Source organism: Lagenorhynchus albirostris, chromosome X (assembly GCF_949774975.1).
Source record: "Lagenorhynchus albirostris chromosome X, mLagAlb1.1, whole genome shotgun sequence".
NCBI classification, from domain to species: domain Eukaryota; kingdom Metazoa; phylum Chordata; class Mammalia; order Artiodactyla; family Delphinidae; genus Lagenorhynchus; species Lagenorhynchus albirostris.
In genome coordinates this window covers 71491049-71509837 of record NC_083116.1, presented here as the reverse complement: position 1 = coordinate 71509837, position 18789 = coordinate 71491049, and the positions used below count along the sequence as shown (strand labels likewise).

At 40.4% G+C, this 18789-nt stretch overlaps 1 protein-coding gene across 9 annotated transcripts in view; it reads left to right on the top strand.

Annotated features, from left to right (window-relative positions):
- Positions 1-355: 355 nt before the first annotated feature.
- TAF1 (TATA-box binding protein associated factor 1) overlaps positions 356-18789 on the top strand; it is a 97515-nt gene continuing 79081 nt past the window's right edge. For 7 of the 9 annotated variants that reach the window (XM_060138471.1, XM_060138470.1, XM_060138478.1 and 4 more), the window contains exons 1-14: positions 356-544; positions 1561-1675; positions 1814-1930; positions 5272-5391; positions 6506-6747; positions 7115-7333; positions 7725-7943; positions 8297-8504; positions 15644-15820; positions 16173-16300; positions 16394-16501; positions 16618-16791; positions 17240-17413; positions 17643-17747. In XM_060138471.1, coding sequence (XP_059994454.1) covers positions 365-544; positions 1561-1675; positions 1814-1930; positions 5272-5391; positions 6506-6747; positions 7115-7333; positions 7725-7943; positions 8297-8504; positions 15644-15820; positions 16173-16300; positions 16394-16501; positions 16618-16791; positions 17240-17413; positions 17643-17747 — 2286 coding nt within the window. In that variant the 5' untranslated portion in view covers positions 356-364. The remainder of the gene's footprint in view (positions 545-1560; positions 1676-1813; positions 1931-5271; positions 5392-6505; positions 6748-7114; positions 7334-7724; positions 7944-8296; positions 8505-15643; positions 15821-16172; positions 16301-16393; positions 16502-16617; positions 16792-17239; positions 17414-17642; positions 17748-18789) is intronic. The other 2 variants (XM_060138472.1, XM_060138474.1) reach the window with 1 other exon arrangement.

Sequence of the window (18789 nt, the reverse complement as noted above, 5' to 3'; positions counted from 1 at the left end):
AAAACCGGTTCTAATCTTTACTTCCATGTCCTGTGGCGTGGTTACCTGCGGTTACCAGTACGTAGATCACGTGACCTAGGAAGCACTCTCCCCCCAGTGCACTGAGACAGCTCCTGCTTAGATAAGTGGAAGGGGGCGGGAGCGAACGTTTTCTCTGACTAACCGCTTTTCACAGATCCAGCCTCCTGATCGCATATAGTCCAATCAAAAGCCTCTAGTAATGTAGTGACACCAATTCTCCTTTCTCGTAGGACTGGCGGCCTTTCCGGTTCTGTTTTTCTTTATTCCGCATCCGGTAGGGGCTGGTAGGGTCACTGAACTCTGTGAGTCACTTCTGGTCGACATGACAGTTTATTTCCGGACTATGGGACGAGGCTGGGGTTTCCTCTTCCCCGTAGCGGCTGCCCGCATCGACGCCGCCATCATGTCAGACACGGACAGCGATGAAGATTCCGCTGGAGGCGGCCCATTTTCTTTAGCCGGTTTCCTTTTCGGCAACATTAATGGAGCCGGGCAGCTGGAGGGGGAAAGCGTCTTGGATGATGTGAGGGGATGGGCGTGGGGATAGGGCTGGGGGTGGATCGGCTAAGGAAAAGGTGGAGTGAGGAGAGTTGAGTGGTCTTAGGAACTGGAAAAAGAGGGCGATGCGGCCCTCCCCCAGTGAGAGGGCGCCCTTAACGTACGCGAAGAGGACCAGAGAAGCGGTTGCCATGCTAGCAAAGATTGTGCAGTAACGGAGAGCGAGGGGGCTCAGTTTGGGCGAGGGTGGAGACAAGAGAGGAGAACAGTAGGCAAGCTCTGGGACGTCAGCGGCGCTGATATGGGTGGCTTTGGAGCTGATTAGATGGAGAAATAGCTTAACCTAGTGAGAGTGCTTTCAAACCTTTGCTGCGAGAACTTTGGAGATTCTTGAAACTGCGTTTGTGCCATCGCTGGCTAGAGGAGGCTCTAGAGCGAGAGGACAGGACCTGCACCAAATCACGTGGTTCAGGTCCCAGTTCTTAGAACAGCCAGTGTTCGAACTATCCAGGGCAGACCCCTTCTGGTCCCAGTGCACTTCTTACATAGTTTTCCCACCGTTCACTGACATTCATGAAATAGTTTCTTGCGCCTGACACTCACCTAGCTTCATTTAAGTTCGTCTCCCCAAGGAGAAAATACCAATATTCCTCATTCCCTGCAACACACAATAAAGACAGCAGTAAAGTTCTTGCCTTGCTTTCTCTGATCGGAATGACCTCAGTTTCCTTAGCCTTTATTCAGGCAACTGCTATTCCACTTATTTAGTCTTGGTGGGTGTTCCTTGAATAATCTTTCCTTACATTAGTTTAAAGGATGGTGATGAAATTGGACATGATGTGTTAATAAAGATCTGATCAATGTGGAGTTTAGTGGAAGATGTACTTTACAGTTCTCAGATGTGATGCTGCTTTTAGCACGCTGCCGAGTCGTTTTTCAGATGGATTTATAGCTTTGTCGTGGATCTGGGAAATAAGCCTTGTGGTGTGGGAAACTTAGGTTTAGGTATTGTCTTTGATTCTGGTGCTGTCCCTTTTTCAGGAGTGTAAGAAGCGCTTGGCAGGCTTGGGGGCTTTGGGTCTGGGCAGCCTGATCACTGAACTCACAGCAAATGAAGAATTGATTGGGACTGATGGTGCCCTGGTAAATGATGAAGGTGAAGTCTGGGTCATGGGGAGTAAGGTGGGGGAGGAGGCTAGCCACTTACTGTACATGTACTTTTCAGTGGGAATTATCTAAGGGAGCGAAAGTTTCTTGCTCTTTGTTTAGATCTACCTCCCCTTTTTATTTATAGGATGGATCAGGAGTACAGAAGATGCTGTGGACTATTCAGACATTAATGAGGTAGCAGAAGATGAAAGCCGAAGATACCAGCAAACAATGGGGACCTTGCAGCCCCTTTGCCATGCAGGTGATTCTTTGGTGCCATCAGTTAAGAGCACTCCAGTACATTTTCTTGCTGTGTAGTCCAGTTTGTTTCTATCCAAGCTTTCTGTCGTTGTTTCTGCTCTTTATGTCTTTGCTTCTCTCCCTTTGTCAGCTCAGTTCCAAGTAGCTGCTGTCCTCTCTTGTGTTCTGGGGCAGCGTTACTATACTCAGGCTTTTATTCCTCATACTGGTTAGTCCCAAATTCTTGGTGAATGCCAAATAAGGATGATAATTCTTTTCTCCTTATCATCTGGTACTTGAGTACCTATGGGGTTCACAGTACTGTTTTAGATGCTATTTAAACTCAGTCTTTGTCCTCAAGGAATTGGTAGTTGAAGAAAGATTAAGTATGCTATGTTGTATATAAACAAGCATATGTATTTATCGGCTCAGCTTCTGTTAATCACTCACTACCTGTATGCCGACATGGTGCGCTTAATGCTTGCTCACAACATGGGTTTTCCTCCTAGTATAAGGTGCTACATTATAGAAGCAAAATGTCAGAGTTTGAAGGGGTTTTAGTGATTATTTATTCTTAACCTCATCATAGATATGGAAACCTGGAACTTCAGAAAACTTTAATAAAATGTGGAACTTTATCAAAATTTCTGTAGTTACTAGTGGCAGACCTTGACTAATTCAGCATTTCAGTTTATTAGGCATTGAGCACCCGTTATGTGTTATAAACTGTGATAGTAAAGTACAAAGATAATAAAATCCATTTTCTGATTTTTGAGTAGCTCGGCTTTGTGGTCTGGAACCTAGACTTGCTGATCCTAGTTCATTCTTTCCACAGCGCTGTACTACCTTTCACTGTTTGGGACTTTTGTATGAAGTTGTTCACTGTTTATTCATTATCCACCTCTTTGAATTAGATTTCAGGCTGCTGAGAAGTATAGATAAAACCTTGGTAAAGAGCTGAACTTAGTTTCTTCAAAGCCAGTTAATATATTTGGGTGCTTCTTATATAAAGAGAATTAACTGCACCACATACACAAGAAGTAACCTAGAAAAATAGAAGGTACAGGCATTACTTTCAGGGGTATTGTTATCATTTGGGGAAGGTGAGATAAATGACTGCAAAACATAATTATTCATAATAAGAAGACATAAACCAGTTGCCAGCTCATATTTCTGTATAGAGTGTTATACTTAATTTTGAAGGGCTGCCAGACTAGCTAAGTCAAATAGCATAACTATTTGTTTGAGCACCCTGACTTAGGCTGAGGGGGAGGTGGTAGCAGATCTGATTTTTCAGGGCATGTTATAGTTTTCAGTTTTGGATTTGTTGTCTTGGCTAGGGATGGTAAGGAAGAGGATAGGTGGGGGGTTCTTAGTTGGGTTGTGTGAGCTGGCCTCCTGGAAAAGGAGGATGCTGTATTTGATAGAGTCTCAGTACTGTGGGAAGCTCATTTCCAAGTTCTCTTGTCCTCTGAGGGTACCTTCATCTATGCCCTTAGCTTCCTCCTTCCCTGGCATTGGCCCTTTCACATGGCTTGATTGATAAGGGTGTTTCTTTGGAATAATTAGAAGTAGATGGAGGTCATTAGAAGAGGCTTCATGGAGGTGAATTTTGAGCAAAATTTTGAAAGATAAGGTTTGATGAAGAGGTCGCAGCAGGGCATTGTGGTTTGGAAACATGGCTTGCATAAAGGTTGGGAGATAGAAATAAGCAAGTAGTGTGGGGGGAATTGGCCAGCAAGTTTTCTTGGAAGGAGTGGAAAACATACACCAAATAGTAAGAACCAACCATAGAGCAATTTGACAGCACCTTTATGTACGCATTACTTGGGGTTTGCTGCCATAAAGGATTGTAAACTGATACAGATTGTTGAGTAAGAAGCAGGATGGTATAATGAAAAGAAGATGGACTTTGGAGTCAGAATGTCATAGGTTCAAGTCCCAACTCCATATTTAGTTTGACCCTGGGAAAGTTGCTCAGTCTCTGAGGCTTGGATTTCTCATTTGTAGTAATCCGTCAGTTTTCTTTCTGCAATAAGTGTATTAATACCTACCTCATTAATAGGACTTTGGTGGGAATTCAAGTTCATTATCACATGGTATGAAAGCACCTACATAGAACAGTGTCGTGGTGGATGCTCTATAAATGTTAGTTGTCTTTCCTTCCTAAATGAAAATGAAAAGTGATGCTTGTTGCTTTGGGGTTTTGATTAGAAAAAGGGTGAAGGGGCAGACTAACTTGGAGACAGTTCTTGTGGGCTAGATGTAAAGTTATCAAAAGTTATCAAGGTCTGGAATAGGATGACAGTTGTGGAAAATGATAGGCAGTGTCAGACTTGAGAGTTGCTGATAAAACATCGGTAGAACTTGGTGAGTAAGCAAGCGTGTTGGAAAGACACTGTTGTTAAACCAGGCTTGAATTCTGACTTTTGTCACTTAAAACTGTATGGCCCTAAGTCACTTCGCTTCTGTATCTCAGAATAATTCCTACTTTGTAGCATTATTGGGAGGATTATAGATAAAATAGCTAAAAGTACATGGCACATAATGGGAGCTCAGTGAATAGAAGTTGCTATAATGACTACTATTAATGATTGATTGGAAAAGGTGTGTTGGGGGTAAGAGATTGATGAAGGAGACAGGAGGCTAAAATCATAAGCTGGGAAAATGAGGATGGAGGTGGTATTGATAGTAACAAAAGGGAATTTAAAAGAGTTGAAGGATATTTCAGTGTGATACAGAATGCGGTTGTTGAATATATGAATGGAAAAGCTCTTCAGGCAGCAGAACATGCAGTGCAATTGTAGAGGGGCTAAGTCAGGGCAAGACTGAACAGATTTGAGTTTAGTCTGGATAAAGGTGATTCTTTAGAAAGGGAATGGAGAGTGTATAGAGGAATAAAAGCAGAGTGTTCAGGACTAAGTATTGAGTGATGCCATTGGTTAAAGGGTAGTGAAAAGAATAACAGACTATAGAAGGTAGACAGAAAAAAATGTGTCAAAGACTTGGGAGGTGAGAAAAAAGTCCAGTCTTAAGCTGACAGAGGAAAGAAGAATGTTCAGTTCCGTTATGAGATTGAGTAGCATGAAAATAAAGGAACAGGGTTTGACCAGGAGAAGGAGCAAAGGTTTTAAACAGTTCTTGGGAGCTTCCTAAATTCCTGTGTGAGATATACATGGTGTTCATAGCACTTGGCAATATGGTGCCATCTCTTTCTGAAGGCAGAAACTGCATCTCTTGTGTGTTGTCAAGGCATCTGCCTAGTTCTTCATGTGGTGCTTTAAATTCTTGAACGACAAGGGAGCTCAAGGCTGTTGTGTGACATTCTGGATAATGAGGAGATCACTTTCTTGGTTTTATTAGATTACGATGAGGATGACTATGATGCTGATTGTGAAGACATTGATTGCAAGTTGATGCCTCCTCCACCTCCACCCCCAGGACCAATGAAGAAGGATAAGGACCAGGATGCTATTACTGGTGGTAAGTAGAGACTGTCTATTTTTGTCTGAGGAGCAAGTTCCATTCCTGGTCCAAATTTTTGGCATGCTCATAGTGGGCTATTAAAATTAAGCTGCTAGGAAAGGACACAACTTCTAGAAGTGATTCATACAATTTTCAAATTTCAGTATTAAAGGGAAATTTTACTTTTAAAACATTTGGCAACAGTATTTTAACATGCGCTCAAGAAAAAGTAGTTTAGGTCAGTGTGGTTCTCAAATCTGGCTGCCCATCAGAATCACCTCGAGTCTTTTAAAAAAATACAGATTTCTGACTGTCACCCTTGGAGAATCTGATTCAGAAGATCTGAGGTAGAGCTCAGGGATTTCAGAGAATTCCCCCAAGCAGTTTCTGATGCAACTGATCTGTACTGGTATTTGGAATCTACCTGTTTAGATGACTTTCTTTAAAAGAAATGATTAAATAGGAAGGCACCTAGAATGTGTATAAATCATTTAGAGCCACCTGTCAGAGTCAGAGATTTCAAAGGCAGGGTCTTTAATGATCGTCTCACCTATTCCTATGTCTGCAACAGCAGTAAGTAACCCTGTTCTAGGCTAGAAGATTGGGGAAGAGCAGTATCTTTGATCTCCTGTATTTTGAGGCTTATGTCAACCTAAGTGTCTCCTATTAGAGTTTTAAGCTATTTCCTTTTTAGTCTGCAGGCTAAGTAGCATTTGTGGCATAGATCTTATTTTATGCTAAATAATTTCATTGTTACCCTGTGGGCTTAAAAAAATCTCTCCAGTTTATGGGTCCCTGAATCGGACATAAGGCCTGACTGGTATAAAAGTGTTATGTAATTTTTCTATTGGTCACATTTCTTTAACCTAATATACTTACAGAAAGTAGTAAATGTAGTAATAGTGTTTGTTTTCTCTCATCACAACCCCAGGGTACCAGGTACAAGGTGAGTTGGGGATGGTGGGAGATAATGAGTTGGAATGAGTTTTCTGGGTTGCCTACTAGTAATCTGGGTGCTTGGAACTGTATCCCCTGCCATTGAGCCATGCTTAAGCCTAGAGTGGGTGTTGGCTGAATTTGAGGAAATATGCTCACAGTTACATGCCAAAGGGGTTTCTCTTCCTTGTTGCAGTGTCTGAGGATGGAGAAGGCATCATCTTGCCCTCCATCATTGCCCCTTCCTCTTTGGCCTCAGAGAAAGTGGACTTCAGTAGTTCCTCTGACTCAGAATCTGAGATGGGACCTCAGGAAGCAACACAGGCAGAATCTGAGGATGGAAAGCTGACCCTACCATTGGCTGGGATTATGCAGCATGATGCCACCAAGCTGTTGCCGAGTGTCACAGAACTTTTCCCAGAATTTCGTCCTGGGAAGGTACTTTCTATGGAGAATGTCCACATTGCAAACCACTGCCCTCTTGTAGACACTGAGTTGTGTTGTTAAGATATTGAATGTGGAATGGGTAGAATCTAAAGGTTTCCTTTTTTTAAGTTTTGTGCATTGATAGTACATGTGATTTATATAGTTCTCATTAGAAATTGTCCTTTCTGTTTAAAAAGAACTAATCCAAATTATTAATGAACACTTTACTTTCTTGGCAGATGTTATAAATCTGAGTTCAGCATTTCTTGATCCCTCCCTCACAGTTGAGTAGAATCCTCAAGGGAGTTTCCAGACTCAGAGCTACTGTTTTCGTATCTGATATTGAGTCTCTGACATAGAAGCACGTTTTGTGTTCTAGGTGTTACGCTTCCTACGTCTTTTTGGACCAGGGAAGAATGTCCCATCTGTTTGGCGGAGTGCTCGGAGAAAGAGGAAGAAGAAGCACCGTGAACTAATACAGGAAGAGCAGATCCAGGAGGTGGAGTGCTCAGTAGAATCAGAAGTCAACCAGAAATCTTTGTGGAACTACGACTACGCTCCACCACCACCTCCAGAGCAGTGTCTCTCTGATGATGAAGTAGGCAAAGTAGAGATCTGGAATTAAGACCTAAGAGGGGAACAAATGAGTTCTCCCTAGCTTATGTCTAAATTGAAAATGATACCTTAGCAGGTAGTGTCCTGTGCTGATTATCATTAAGTAATCACGATTTCAATCCCAGTGGCTGTCCCTTCCCTGTTGTAATAGAAAAGTATTGGGGACAGGCAGATGGTGATACACTGATGAGTAGGAAAGTTGAATGATAGAGTATGCCATGATATACCTCCATTGTTTACATTCGAACTCCAGTCCTGTTCAAGAATCATCCTTACGGCTCCTCTAAGTTCCCCTCCTGCCTCTTAACTCCCTGTAGCCTTAGGGCATCTGGGATCAGGATATCTTCCTCCCCTTCTACTTTATTCTGTTACAGATCACAATGATGGCTCCTGTGGAGTCCAAGTTTTCCCAGTCAACTGGAGATACAGATAAAGTGACAGACACCAAGCCAAGAGTGGCTGAGTGGCGTTATGGTCCTGCTAGACTGTGGTATGATATGCTGGGTGTTCCTGAAGATGGCAGTGGGTTTGACTATGGCTTCAAACTGAGAAAGATGGAACTTGAACCTGTGATGAAATGTAGAATGATGGAGGTAAGTAACACTGGTATGTAAGAAAGGAATCACTGTGCCCAGAGCCCTATCAGTTTTACTTTACTTTTCAACTGGGGAGACACTGGGTAGGGTTTCCTTGGTGGGAGATTGAGGTGTCCAAGCCTTTTGTTTGGTGTGGTATATCACCCTAGCAACTTGGCCCCACTGCAAGGATTCTGTTTGTGAGATGAGTGCTGTGCCAGACTAGGAGTGGGAGGAGGCAGATACCCCTTTGTTATCAGGTTCTTCTCTCAAGTCAGGGACCACACTTGATGTATCTGTTGTGGCATTTGGAGTGAGAACTCTGACTAGTGACCATTCAGGGATTTGTTGTTCCTCTCCTACTTGTGTAGGACTTCAGGAAACTTGAGGAAAGCAGTGGCACTGATCTTCTGGCTGATGAAAACTTCCTGATGGTGACACAGCTGCATTGGGAGGATGATATCATCTGGGATGGCGAGGATGTCAAACACAAAGGGACAAAACCACAGCGTGCAAGCTTGGCAGGCTGGCTTCCTTCCAGCATGACTAGGAATGCCATGGCTTACAATGTTCAACAAGGTGTGCATCTATGCCCGCTGAGTCCAGCACAAACTGTCCTTCATCTCAGTCATCTTAAGTAGGCTTAGCTGTCATCTTGGCTGCTGAGGGACAGTGAAATGTTTTGGATCTGAGCCCTGATTTTAGTCTGTAATGTTTTTTTTACACTGTTAATGAACTAGGTTGGACTCTGATTTCTCATTAGAAAAATGTGAAAACTACTTTGAAGTTAAAGATCTTTCTGAACTGTAACAATGCTTTTATCTTTATAGTCTACTTTTGTTTCCGAAGGCCCTTTATCTTTATCGTTCTACAATTTGCTTTTTTCCTTCTTAAATACACGTGGACACTCAAAAAAGGTATGCTATGCTTAATGTAGAAAACTGTGAAGATACAGTACAGTGTCAAAAATCACTGGTAATCCTACCATCTCGAGACTATCAGCTTTAACATTTTGGTGTATTTTTCTTTCAGTTTTCTGTCTTGTGTGTGTATGTAGCTGAGCTCATTCAATTTTACATGTTGTGCTTTTCACATAATGTAATATTATTTTACGTCATTTAAAGCTCTTCATAAAAATGTTTAATGACATGGGAAATTCATTTTAAATGGAAAAAAAACCCAGATATGAAGTGGCATATTTGATAACCTGTTTGCATAAGTGAAAAAGAAAAACACACTGTATAAACAGAAAGTTTACTAAAAGGGAATATACTATGGGATTTACAGTGGTTCCTTATAGTTTGTAAGATCACAAACAGCTTCGCAGTTTTCTTTATACCTTTTGTGTATTTTCCAGATTTTCTTGAGTTAATCTGGATTGCTTTTATAATTCAGAGGAAAACCAAAAATGTCTTTTAAATCTAAGAAATAGTTTTTTTTCTTTTTCCTTCCCTTTTTTTTTCTTAACATCTGTATTGGAGTATACTTGCTTTACAATGGTGTGTTAGTTTCTGCTTTACAACAAAATGAATCAGTTATATATATACATATGTTCCCATATCTCATCCCTCTTGCGTCTCCCTCCCTCCCACCCTCCCTCCCACCCTCCCTATCCCACCCTCCCTATCCCACCCCTCCAGGTGGTCACGAAGCACCAAGCTGATCTCCCTGTGCTATGCGGCTGCTTCCCACTAGCTATCTACCTTACGTTCGGTAGTGTATATATGTCCATGCCTCTTTCTCGCTTTGTCACAGCTTACCCTTCCCCATCCCCATATCCTCAATTCCATTCTCTAGTAGGTCTGTCTCTTTATTCCTGTATTACCCATAGGTTCTTCATGACATTTTTTTCCCTAAATTCCATATATATGTGTTAGCATACGGTATTTGTCTCTCTCTTTCTGACTTACTTCACTCTGTATGACAGACTCTAGGTCTATCCACCTCATTACAAATAGCTCAATTTCGTTTCTTTTTATGGCTGAGTAATATTCCATTGTATATATGTGCCACGTCTTCTTTATCCATTCATCCAATGATGGACACTTAGGTTGTTTCCATCTCCAGGCTATTGTAAATAGAGCTGCAATGAACATTTTGGTACATGACTCTTTGAATTATGGTTTTCTCAGGGTATATGCCCAGTAGTGAGATTGCAGGGTCGTACGGTAGTTCTATTTTTAGTATTTTTAGGAACATCCATACTGTTCTCCATAGTGGCTGTATCAGTTTACATTCCCACCAACAGTGCGAGAGGGTTCCCTTTCATCCACACCCTCTCCAGCATTTATTGTTTCTAGATTTTTTGATGATGGCCATTCTGACTGGTGTGAGATGATATCTCATTGTAGTTTTGATTTGCATTTCTCTAATGATTAATGATGTTGAGCATTCTTTCATGTGTTTGTTGGCAGTCTGTATATCTTCTTTGGAGAAATGTCTATTTAGGTCTTCTGCCCATTTTTGGGTTGGGTTGTTTGGTTTTTTGTTATTAAGCTGCATGAGCTGCTTATAAATTTTGGAGATTAATCCTTTGTCAGTTGCTTCATTTGCAAATATTTTCTCCCATTCTGAGGGTTGTCTTTTGGTCTTGTTTATGGTATCCTTTGCTGTGCAGAAGCTTTGAAGTTTAATTAGATCCCATTTGTTTATTTTTGTTTTTATTTCCATTACTCTAGGAGGTGGGTCAAAAGGATCTTGCTGTGATTTATGTCACAAGAGTGTCCTGCCTGTATTTTCCTCTAAGAGTTTGATAGTTTCTGGCCTTATGTTATGCCTTTAATCCATTTTGACCTTATTTTTGTGTATGGAGTTAGGGAGTGATCTCATCTCATACTTTTACATGTACCTGTCCAGTTTTCCCAGCACCACTTATTGAAGAGGCTGTCCTTTCTCCACTGTACATTCCTGCCTCCTTTATCAAAGATAAGGTGACCATATGTGCATGGGTATGTCTCTGGGCTTTCTATCCTGTTCCATTGATCTATCTTTCTGTTTTTGTGCCGGTACCATACTGCCTTGATTACTGTAGCTTTGTAGTATAGTCTGAAGTCAGGGAGCCTGATTCCTCCAGCTCCGTTTTTCGTTCTCAAGATTGCTTTGGCTATTCGGGGTCTTTTCTGTTGCCATACAAATTGAAATTTTTTGTTCTAGTTCTGTGAAAAATGCCAGTGGTAGTTTGGTAGGGATTGCATTGAATCTGTAGATTGCTTTGGGTAGTAGAGTCATTTTCACAATGTTGATTCTTCCAATCCAAGAACATGGTATATCTCTCCATCTATTTGTATCATCTTTAATTTCTTTCATCAGTGTCTTATAATTTTCTGCATACAGGTGTTTCGTCTCCTTAGGTAGGTTTATTCCTAGATATTTTATTCTGTTTGTTGCAATGGTAAATGGGAGTGTTTTCTTGATTTCACTTTCAGATTTTTCATCATTAGTGTATAGGAATGCCAGAGATTTCTGTGCATTAATTATGTATGCTCCTACTTTACCAAATTCATTGATTAGCTCTAGTAGTTTTCTGGTAGCATCTTGAGGATTCTCTATGTATAGTATCATGTCATCTGCACTCGGTGACAGCTTTACTTCTTCTTTTCCGATTTGGATTCCTTTTATTTCCTTTTCTTCTCTGATTGCTGTGGCTAAAACTTCCAAGACTATGTTGAATAAGAGTGGTGAGAGTGGGCAACCTTGTCTTGTTCCTGAGCTTAGTGGAAATGCTTTCAGTTTTTCACCATTGAGGACGATGTTGGCTGTGGGTTTGTCATATATGGCCTTTATTATGTTGAGGAAAGTTCCCTCTGTGCCTACTTTTCTGCAGGGTTTTTATCATAAATGGGTGTTGAATTTTGTCAAAAGCTTTCTCTGCATCTATTGAGATGATCATATGGTTTTTCTCCTCCAGTTTGTTAATATGGTGTATCACGTTGATTGATTGGCATATATTGAAGAATCCTTGCATTCCTGGAATAAACCCCACTTGATCATGGCGTATGATCCTTTTAATGTGCTGTTGGATTGTTTGCTAGTATTTTGTTGAGGGTTCTTGCATCTATGTTCATCAGTAATATTGGCCTGTAGTTTTCTTTCTTTGTGACATCCTTGTCTGGTTTCGGTATCAGGGTGATGGTGGCCTCGTAGAATGAGTTTGGGAATGTTCCTCCCTCTGCTATATTTTGGAAGAGTTTGAGAAGGATAGCTGTTAGCTCTTCTCTAAATGTTTGATAGAATTCGCCTGTGAAGCCATCTGGTCCTGGGCTTTTGTTTGTTGGAAGATTTTTAATCACAGTTTCAATTTCAGTGCTTGTGATTGGTCTGTTCATATTTTCTATTTCTTCCTGATTCAGTCTTGGCAGGTTGTGCATTTCTAAGAATTTGTCCATTTCTTCCAGGTTGTCCATTTTATTGGCATAGAGTTGCTTGTAGTAATCTCTCATAATGTTTTTTGTTTCTGCAGTGTCAAGTTGTTACTTCTCCTTTTTCATTTCTAATTCTATTGATTTGAGTCTTCTCCCTTTTTTTCTTGATGAGTCTGGCTAATGGTTCATCAATTTTGTTTATCTTCTCAAAGAACCAGCTTGTAGTTTTATTGATCTTTGCTATCGTTTCCTTCATTTCTTTTTCATTTATTTCTGATCTGATTTTTATGATTTCTTTCCTTCTGCTAACTTTGGGGTATTTTTGTTCTTCTTTCTCTAATTGCTTGAGGTGCAAGGTTAGGTTGTTTATTTGAGATGTTTCCTGTTTCTTAAGGTAGGATTGTATTGCTATAAACTTCCCTCTTAGAACTGCTTTTGCTGCATCCCATAGGTTTGGGGTCGTCCTGTCTCTATTGTCATTTGTTTCTAGGTATTTTTTATTTCCTCTTTGATTTCTTCAGTGATCACTTCGTTATAAAGTAGTGTATTTAGCCTCCATGTGTTTGTATTTTTTACAGATCTTTTTCTGTAATTGATATCTAGTCTCATAGCGTTGTGGTCGGAAAAGATACTTGATACAATTTTAATTTTCTTAAATTTACCAAGGCTTGATTTGTGACCCAAGATATGATCTATCCTGGAGAATGTTCCATGAGCACTTGAGAAAAATGTGTATTCTGTTGATTTTGGATGGAGTGTCCTATAAATATCAATTAAATCCATCTTGTTTAATATATCATTTAAAGCTTGTGTTTCCTTATTTATTTTCATTTTGCATGATCTGTCCATTGGTGAAAGTGGGGCTATGAATGTGTTACTGTCAATTTCCCCTTTTCTGGCTGTTAGTGTTTGCCTTACGTATTGAGGTGCTCCTATGTTGGGTGCATAAATATTTACAATTGTTACATCTTCTTCTTGGACCGATCCCTTGATCATTATGTAGTGTCTTTCTTTGTCTCTTCTAATAGTCTTTATTTTAAAGTCTATTTTGTCTGATATGAGAATTGCTACTCCAGCTTTCTTTTGGTTTCCAATTGCATGAAATTTCTATCTCCTTACTTTCAGTCTGTATGTGTCTCTAGGTCTGAAGTGGGTCTCTTATAGACAGCAAATATATGGGTCTTGTTTTTGTATCCATTCAGCCAATCTGTCTTTTGGTGGGAGCATTTAGTCCATTTACATTTAAGGTAAGTATCGATATGTATGTCCCTGTTCCCATTTTCTGAATTATTTTGGGTTCGTTATTGTAGGTCTTTTCCTTCTCTTGTGTTTGTTGCCTAGAGAAGTTCCTTTAGCATTTGTTGTAAAGCTGGTTTGGTGGTGCTGAACTCTCTCAGCTTTTGCTTGTCTGTAAAGGTTTTATTTCTCCATCAAATCTGAATGAGATCCTTGCTGGGTAGAGTAATCTTGGTTGCAGGTTTTTCTCTTTCATCACTTTAAATATGTCCTGCCACTCCCTTCTGGCTTGCAGAGTTTCTGCTGAAAGACCAGCTGTTAACCTTTTGGGGATTCCCTTGTGTGTTATTTATTGTTTTTCCCTTGCTGCTTTTAATATGTTTTCTTTGTATTTAATTTTTGACAGTTTGATTAATATGTGTCTTGGTGTATTTCTCCTTGGATTTATCTTGTATGGGACTCTGCTTCCTGGACTTGATTAACTATTTCCTTTCCCATGTTAGGGAAGTTTTCAACTATAATCTCTTCAAATATTTTCTCAGTCCCTTTCTTTTTCTCTTCTTCTTCTGGAACCCCTATAATTCGAATGTTGGTGCGTTTAATGTTGTCCTAGAAGTCTCTGAGACTGTCCTCAGTTCTTTTCATTCTTTTTTCTTTATTCTGCTCTGCAGTAGTTATTTCCACTGTTTATCTTCCAGGTCACTTATCTGTTCTTCTGCCTCAGTTATTCTGCTATTGATCCCATCTAGAGTATTTTTCATTTCATTTATTGTGTTGTTCATCGTTGTTTGTTTCATCTTTAGTTCTTCTAGGTCCTTGTTAAATGTTTTCTTGCATTTTGTCCATTCTATTTCCAAGATTTTGGATCATCTTTAATATCATTATTCTGAATTCTTTTTCGGGTAGACTGCCGATTTCCTCTTCATTTGTTAGGTCTCGTGGGTTTTTATCTTGCTCCTTCATCTGCTGTGTGTTTTTCTGTCTTCTCATTTTGCTTATCTTACTGTGTTTGGGGTCTCCTTTTTGCAGGCTGCTGGTACGTAGTTCCCGTTGTTTTTGGTGTCTGTCCCCAGTGGCTAAGGTTGGTTCAGTGGGTTGTGTAGGCTTCCTGGTGGAGGGGACTAGTGCCTGTGTTCTGGTGGATGAGGCTGGATCTTGTCTTTCTGGTGGGCAGATCCAAGTCTGGTGGTGTGTTTTGGTGTGTCTGTGGATTTATTTTGATTTTAGGCAGCCTCTCTGCTAATGGATGGGGTTGTGTTCCTTTCTTGCTAGTTGTTTGGTATAGGATGTCCAGCACTGTAGCTTGCTGGTCGTTGAGTGAAACTGGGTGCTGGTGCTGAGATGGAGATCTCTGGGAGATTTTCGCCGTTTGATATTATGTGGAGCTGGGAGGTCTCTTGTGGACCAGTGTCCTGAAGTTGGCTCTCCCACCTCAGAGGCACAGCACTGACTCCTGGCTGCAGCACCAAGAGCCTTTCATCCACACGGCAAGAACCTTTAGAAGGTATTCGGGAAGAGGAATCAGAGGAAGAGTGTGGAAGCCGAACTTTGTGAGGTTCCAGAGCACAGACACGTACACACCTCCCGTCTCCTTCACCAGCATTTGCACCTCTGCTTCTTGCTGCCCTCAGAGGCCGCGAATCTCTGCAGAGCACGCCCAGTTCCTTATTCAGGCCTGTGCCCCGCTGTGGGCAGAGGTCATGGGAAGGATGCGACTGCCGGCTGACCTGGAGCTGAACCTCTTTCCTTCCTTCTATCTAAACACTTTATTAGTTACATAGCAGTCATACTTGGATGTTTTCATAATTTACCAATAATTATTGTATTTTAAATATAACATTTTACTACATTTATTGTTAGCGTATTTTAGCATATCATTTATTACCATAATTTATTTAATCAGTCCATTACTAAACACTTAGCTGTTTAAATTTTGACTATTATAAAAAAACATTGCAGTGAGCATTTTTGTCTGCAACATTTTTTAAAATACACTGTATCCACTAGGTTCCTTTTCAGTAGCCACATGAGTAACTACTAGCATTTGCTCCTTTTCCCTTTGCTAGAATTGAAGGGGGCATAAATGTTTTGTTTGTTATTGTTTTCTCGTGTTTTGACTAGGTTTTGCAGCAACCCTGGATGATGACAAACCTTGGTACTCCATTTTTCCCATTGACAATGAGGAGCTAGTATATGGACGCTGGGAGGACAATATCATTTGGGATGCTCAGGCCATGCCCCGGCTCTTGGAGCCTCCTGTTTTGACACTTGATCCCAATGATGAGAACCTCATTTTGGGTATGGTACTGGCTGGGTCAGTGTTTCTCCTCCATAATTGACAGCTTGCTCTGCTAATGTCGGGGGCAGGAGCAAATCAGAAGGGTTGGGAAGCTTCTTGATAGCAGTTTGAGAGAGCAAAGTTGTGGCTGTCAGTTTCTAGTATTTGTGTATTGTTTAGGGAAAACTCATAAGATAGGAATGTTGGAAAGTAGTACCTTGGAGATGTCAGGAGTGTAGTTTGGTTGGAGTTGATTATGGACTAGAAGTGGTCTGGAGAAGGATGAGAAATCTGGTTAGGAATTGCAAAGGTGTCATTAGGAAAGGTGAATCTTAAGGGATAACAACTCCAGGGTGACTTTTGTTTCCTCAGAAATTCCAGATGAAAAGGAAGAGGCTACTTCTAACTCCCCCTCCAAGGAGAGTAAGAAGGAATCATCTCTGAAGAAGAGTCGAATTCTGTTAGGGAAAACAGGAGTCATCAAGGAGGAACCACAGCAGGTCTGTGAAGGGAAAAGGGGTTTGGTGTTTAGAAGAACAAAGAAAGGTAATGGAGAAGGATAGTCTCACTAAGGTTTGATGATCTATCATTAGAACATGTCTCAGCCAGAAGTGAAAGATCCATGGAATCTCTCCAATGATGAATATTACTACCCTAAGCAACAGGGTCTTCGAGGCACCTTTGGAGGAAATATTATTCAGGTAAAAGTAGCATTTTTTCTGTGGTGAATGGGAACCACTGCTTTTTTATGATGGAGGATATGGGTAAATCTTGCCTAGGCTGGAGTTTAATTTGAACCCTTATATTTCTGTCTTAGCACTCAATTCCTGCTGTGGAATTGCGGCAGCCCTTCTTTCCCACCCACATGGGGCCCATTAAACTACGGCAGTTCCATCGCCCACCTCTAAAGAAGTACTCCTTTGGGGCACTATCTCAGCCAGGTCCCCACTCAGTCCAGCCCTTGCTAAAGCACATCAAAAAGAAGGCTAAGGTATGATTGAATCTTGGTTAGAAAAAAACAGCTATAAAAGACATTGGAGTACAAATGGGGGAGATGGACTGGATATTAGATGATACTAGGATATTATTTATTTTCTTAGATGTGATAGAATGTTACTGTGGTTACTTAGGAGAATGTCCTTATTCTTGGGAGATGTATGAAAATGCGGTGAAGTGCCACGATAACTGCGACTTTGAAAAACGGTTAAGCAAAATCTATTGAGAGAGAGTTACAGGTAAAACAAATATGGCAAAATATAAAGTTACATCTAAGTGGTGGGATAATAGGTGTTCATAGTTTTGACTTTATGTTTGAAAATTTTTGCAATGAAATTGGAAAAAAAAAGGCAGGTAAGAGTTTTTGATGTCTCAATGAACAATATCACTCTGTAATTATTGTCCTGTCAGTAGCTGTACTGTATTGTCTTTGTTCTCGGCAGATGAGAGAACAAGAGAGGCAAGCTTCAGGTGGTGGAGAGATGTTTTTCATGCGCACACCTCAGGACCTCACAGGCAAAGATGGAGATCTTATTCTTGCAGAATATAGTGAGGAAAATGGACCATTAATGATGCAGGTTGGCATGGCAACCAAGATTAAAAACTACTATAAGCGGGTGAGTCTGCTCAGAAAATCTTTGTTGTTAGTATAGTTGTAGTTAAATATCCAGTGATCATATGTGAACGTGTATTTTCTTATTTTATACTAGAAATTTATTGGGAGAAAGGAATGATATCCATTTCGCAGGTAGTACTATTAGTAGAATGCTGTGCTCATGGAATATTTTGTGTAGGCTTATTGATTATATTCTGGGATAGTAACTGGGTCTGCTGCATTCCTTATAGAAACCCGGAAAAGATCCCGGAGCCCCAGATTGTAAATATGGAGAAACTGTTTACTGCCATACATCTCCTTTTCTAGGCTCACTCCATCCTGGACAATTACTGCAGGTGAGGAATTACTTCCTGTTGTAACTCTTTCCTAAGGAAATTGACAGATGAGGAGCTAGTCAGCCCAGAAAGGACCAATTCTAGTTGATTGAGATACTGTTTATACATCAAGTATGGGAAAGAGCAATATAAACTAAAAATGATTAAAATACAAAAATTTTTTGCATCTTTTTATTGAAACTGGCTCCTTATTATGTTATTCAGTAAGTTAAATTTGAAATAGTTTTTTGAAAATACCTAGTGGTAAGAAGTCTAGAAACATCTGGGTGGCATAGGGAAATCAACCTGGGATTAATAATTTACTATAGGGACTTCCCTGGTGGTCCAGTGGTTAAGACTTCACCTTCCAATGCAGGGGGTGCAGGTTCAATACCTGGTTGGGGAGCTAAGATCCCACATGCCTTGGGGCCAAAAAACCAAAACATAAAACAGACGCAGTATTGTAACAAATTCAATAAAGCCTTTAAAAATGGTCCACATTTTTAAAAAAATCTTAAAAAATATTTACGATAGTTAATTTATGAATGTTTAATTTGTATGTGTAAGATGGTTATGTTTTGATTATATTAGTCATGGTCATTTTGAGTATTGAACCACCCTGAACTGTGCTACTTACAGTCCCCAGCTGTAGTGAAATGGTTTTTTCCCCTCTTTGTTCTGATGGGTATAGAGATGCCCTTTGGTAACCTAGCTTTTACATGTTTTGTTAAGGCAATGTACAGAGGTCCACAAATGATGTGAGGAAATCTTTAGCACTCTTCTACCTTGTTTCCCCCCCACTCCCGCCCCACTTCATTTCTCTTGGCAATCTTAACCATTTTACCTGCTCTTGTACCTACTTTATTCCATTGTTTCTATTGCTTATTCTCTTAAAGCATCTAATAAGCACATTTTTTTTATCCTCTACATCTGTAATCCGTTTCCCACCATATTTTGAGTATCACCTTCATATTGTTCCTGGAGTTCCTACCCTTGTAACTTTCTATTGAGATTTTCTACCAGTCCATCCCCTTCTTATGTGGCTACTTTTGTAGTCTCTCAG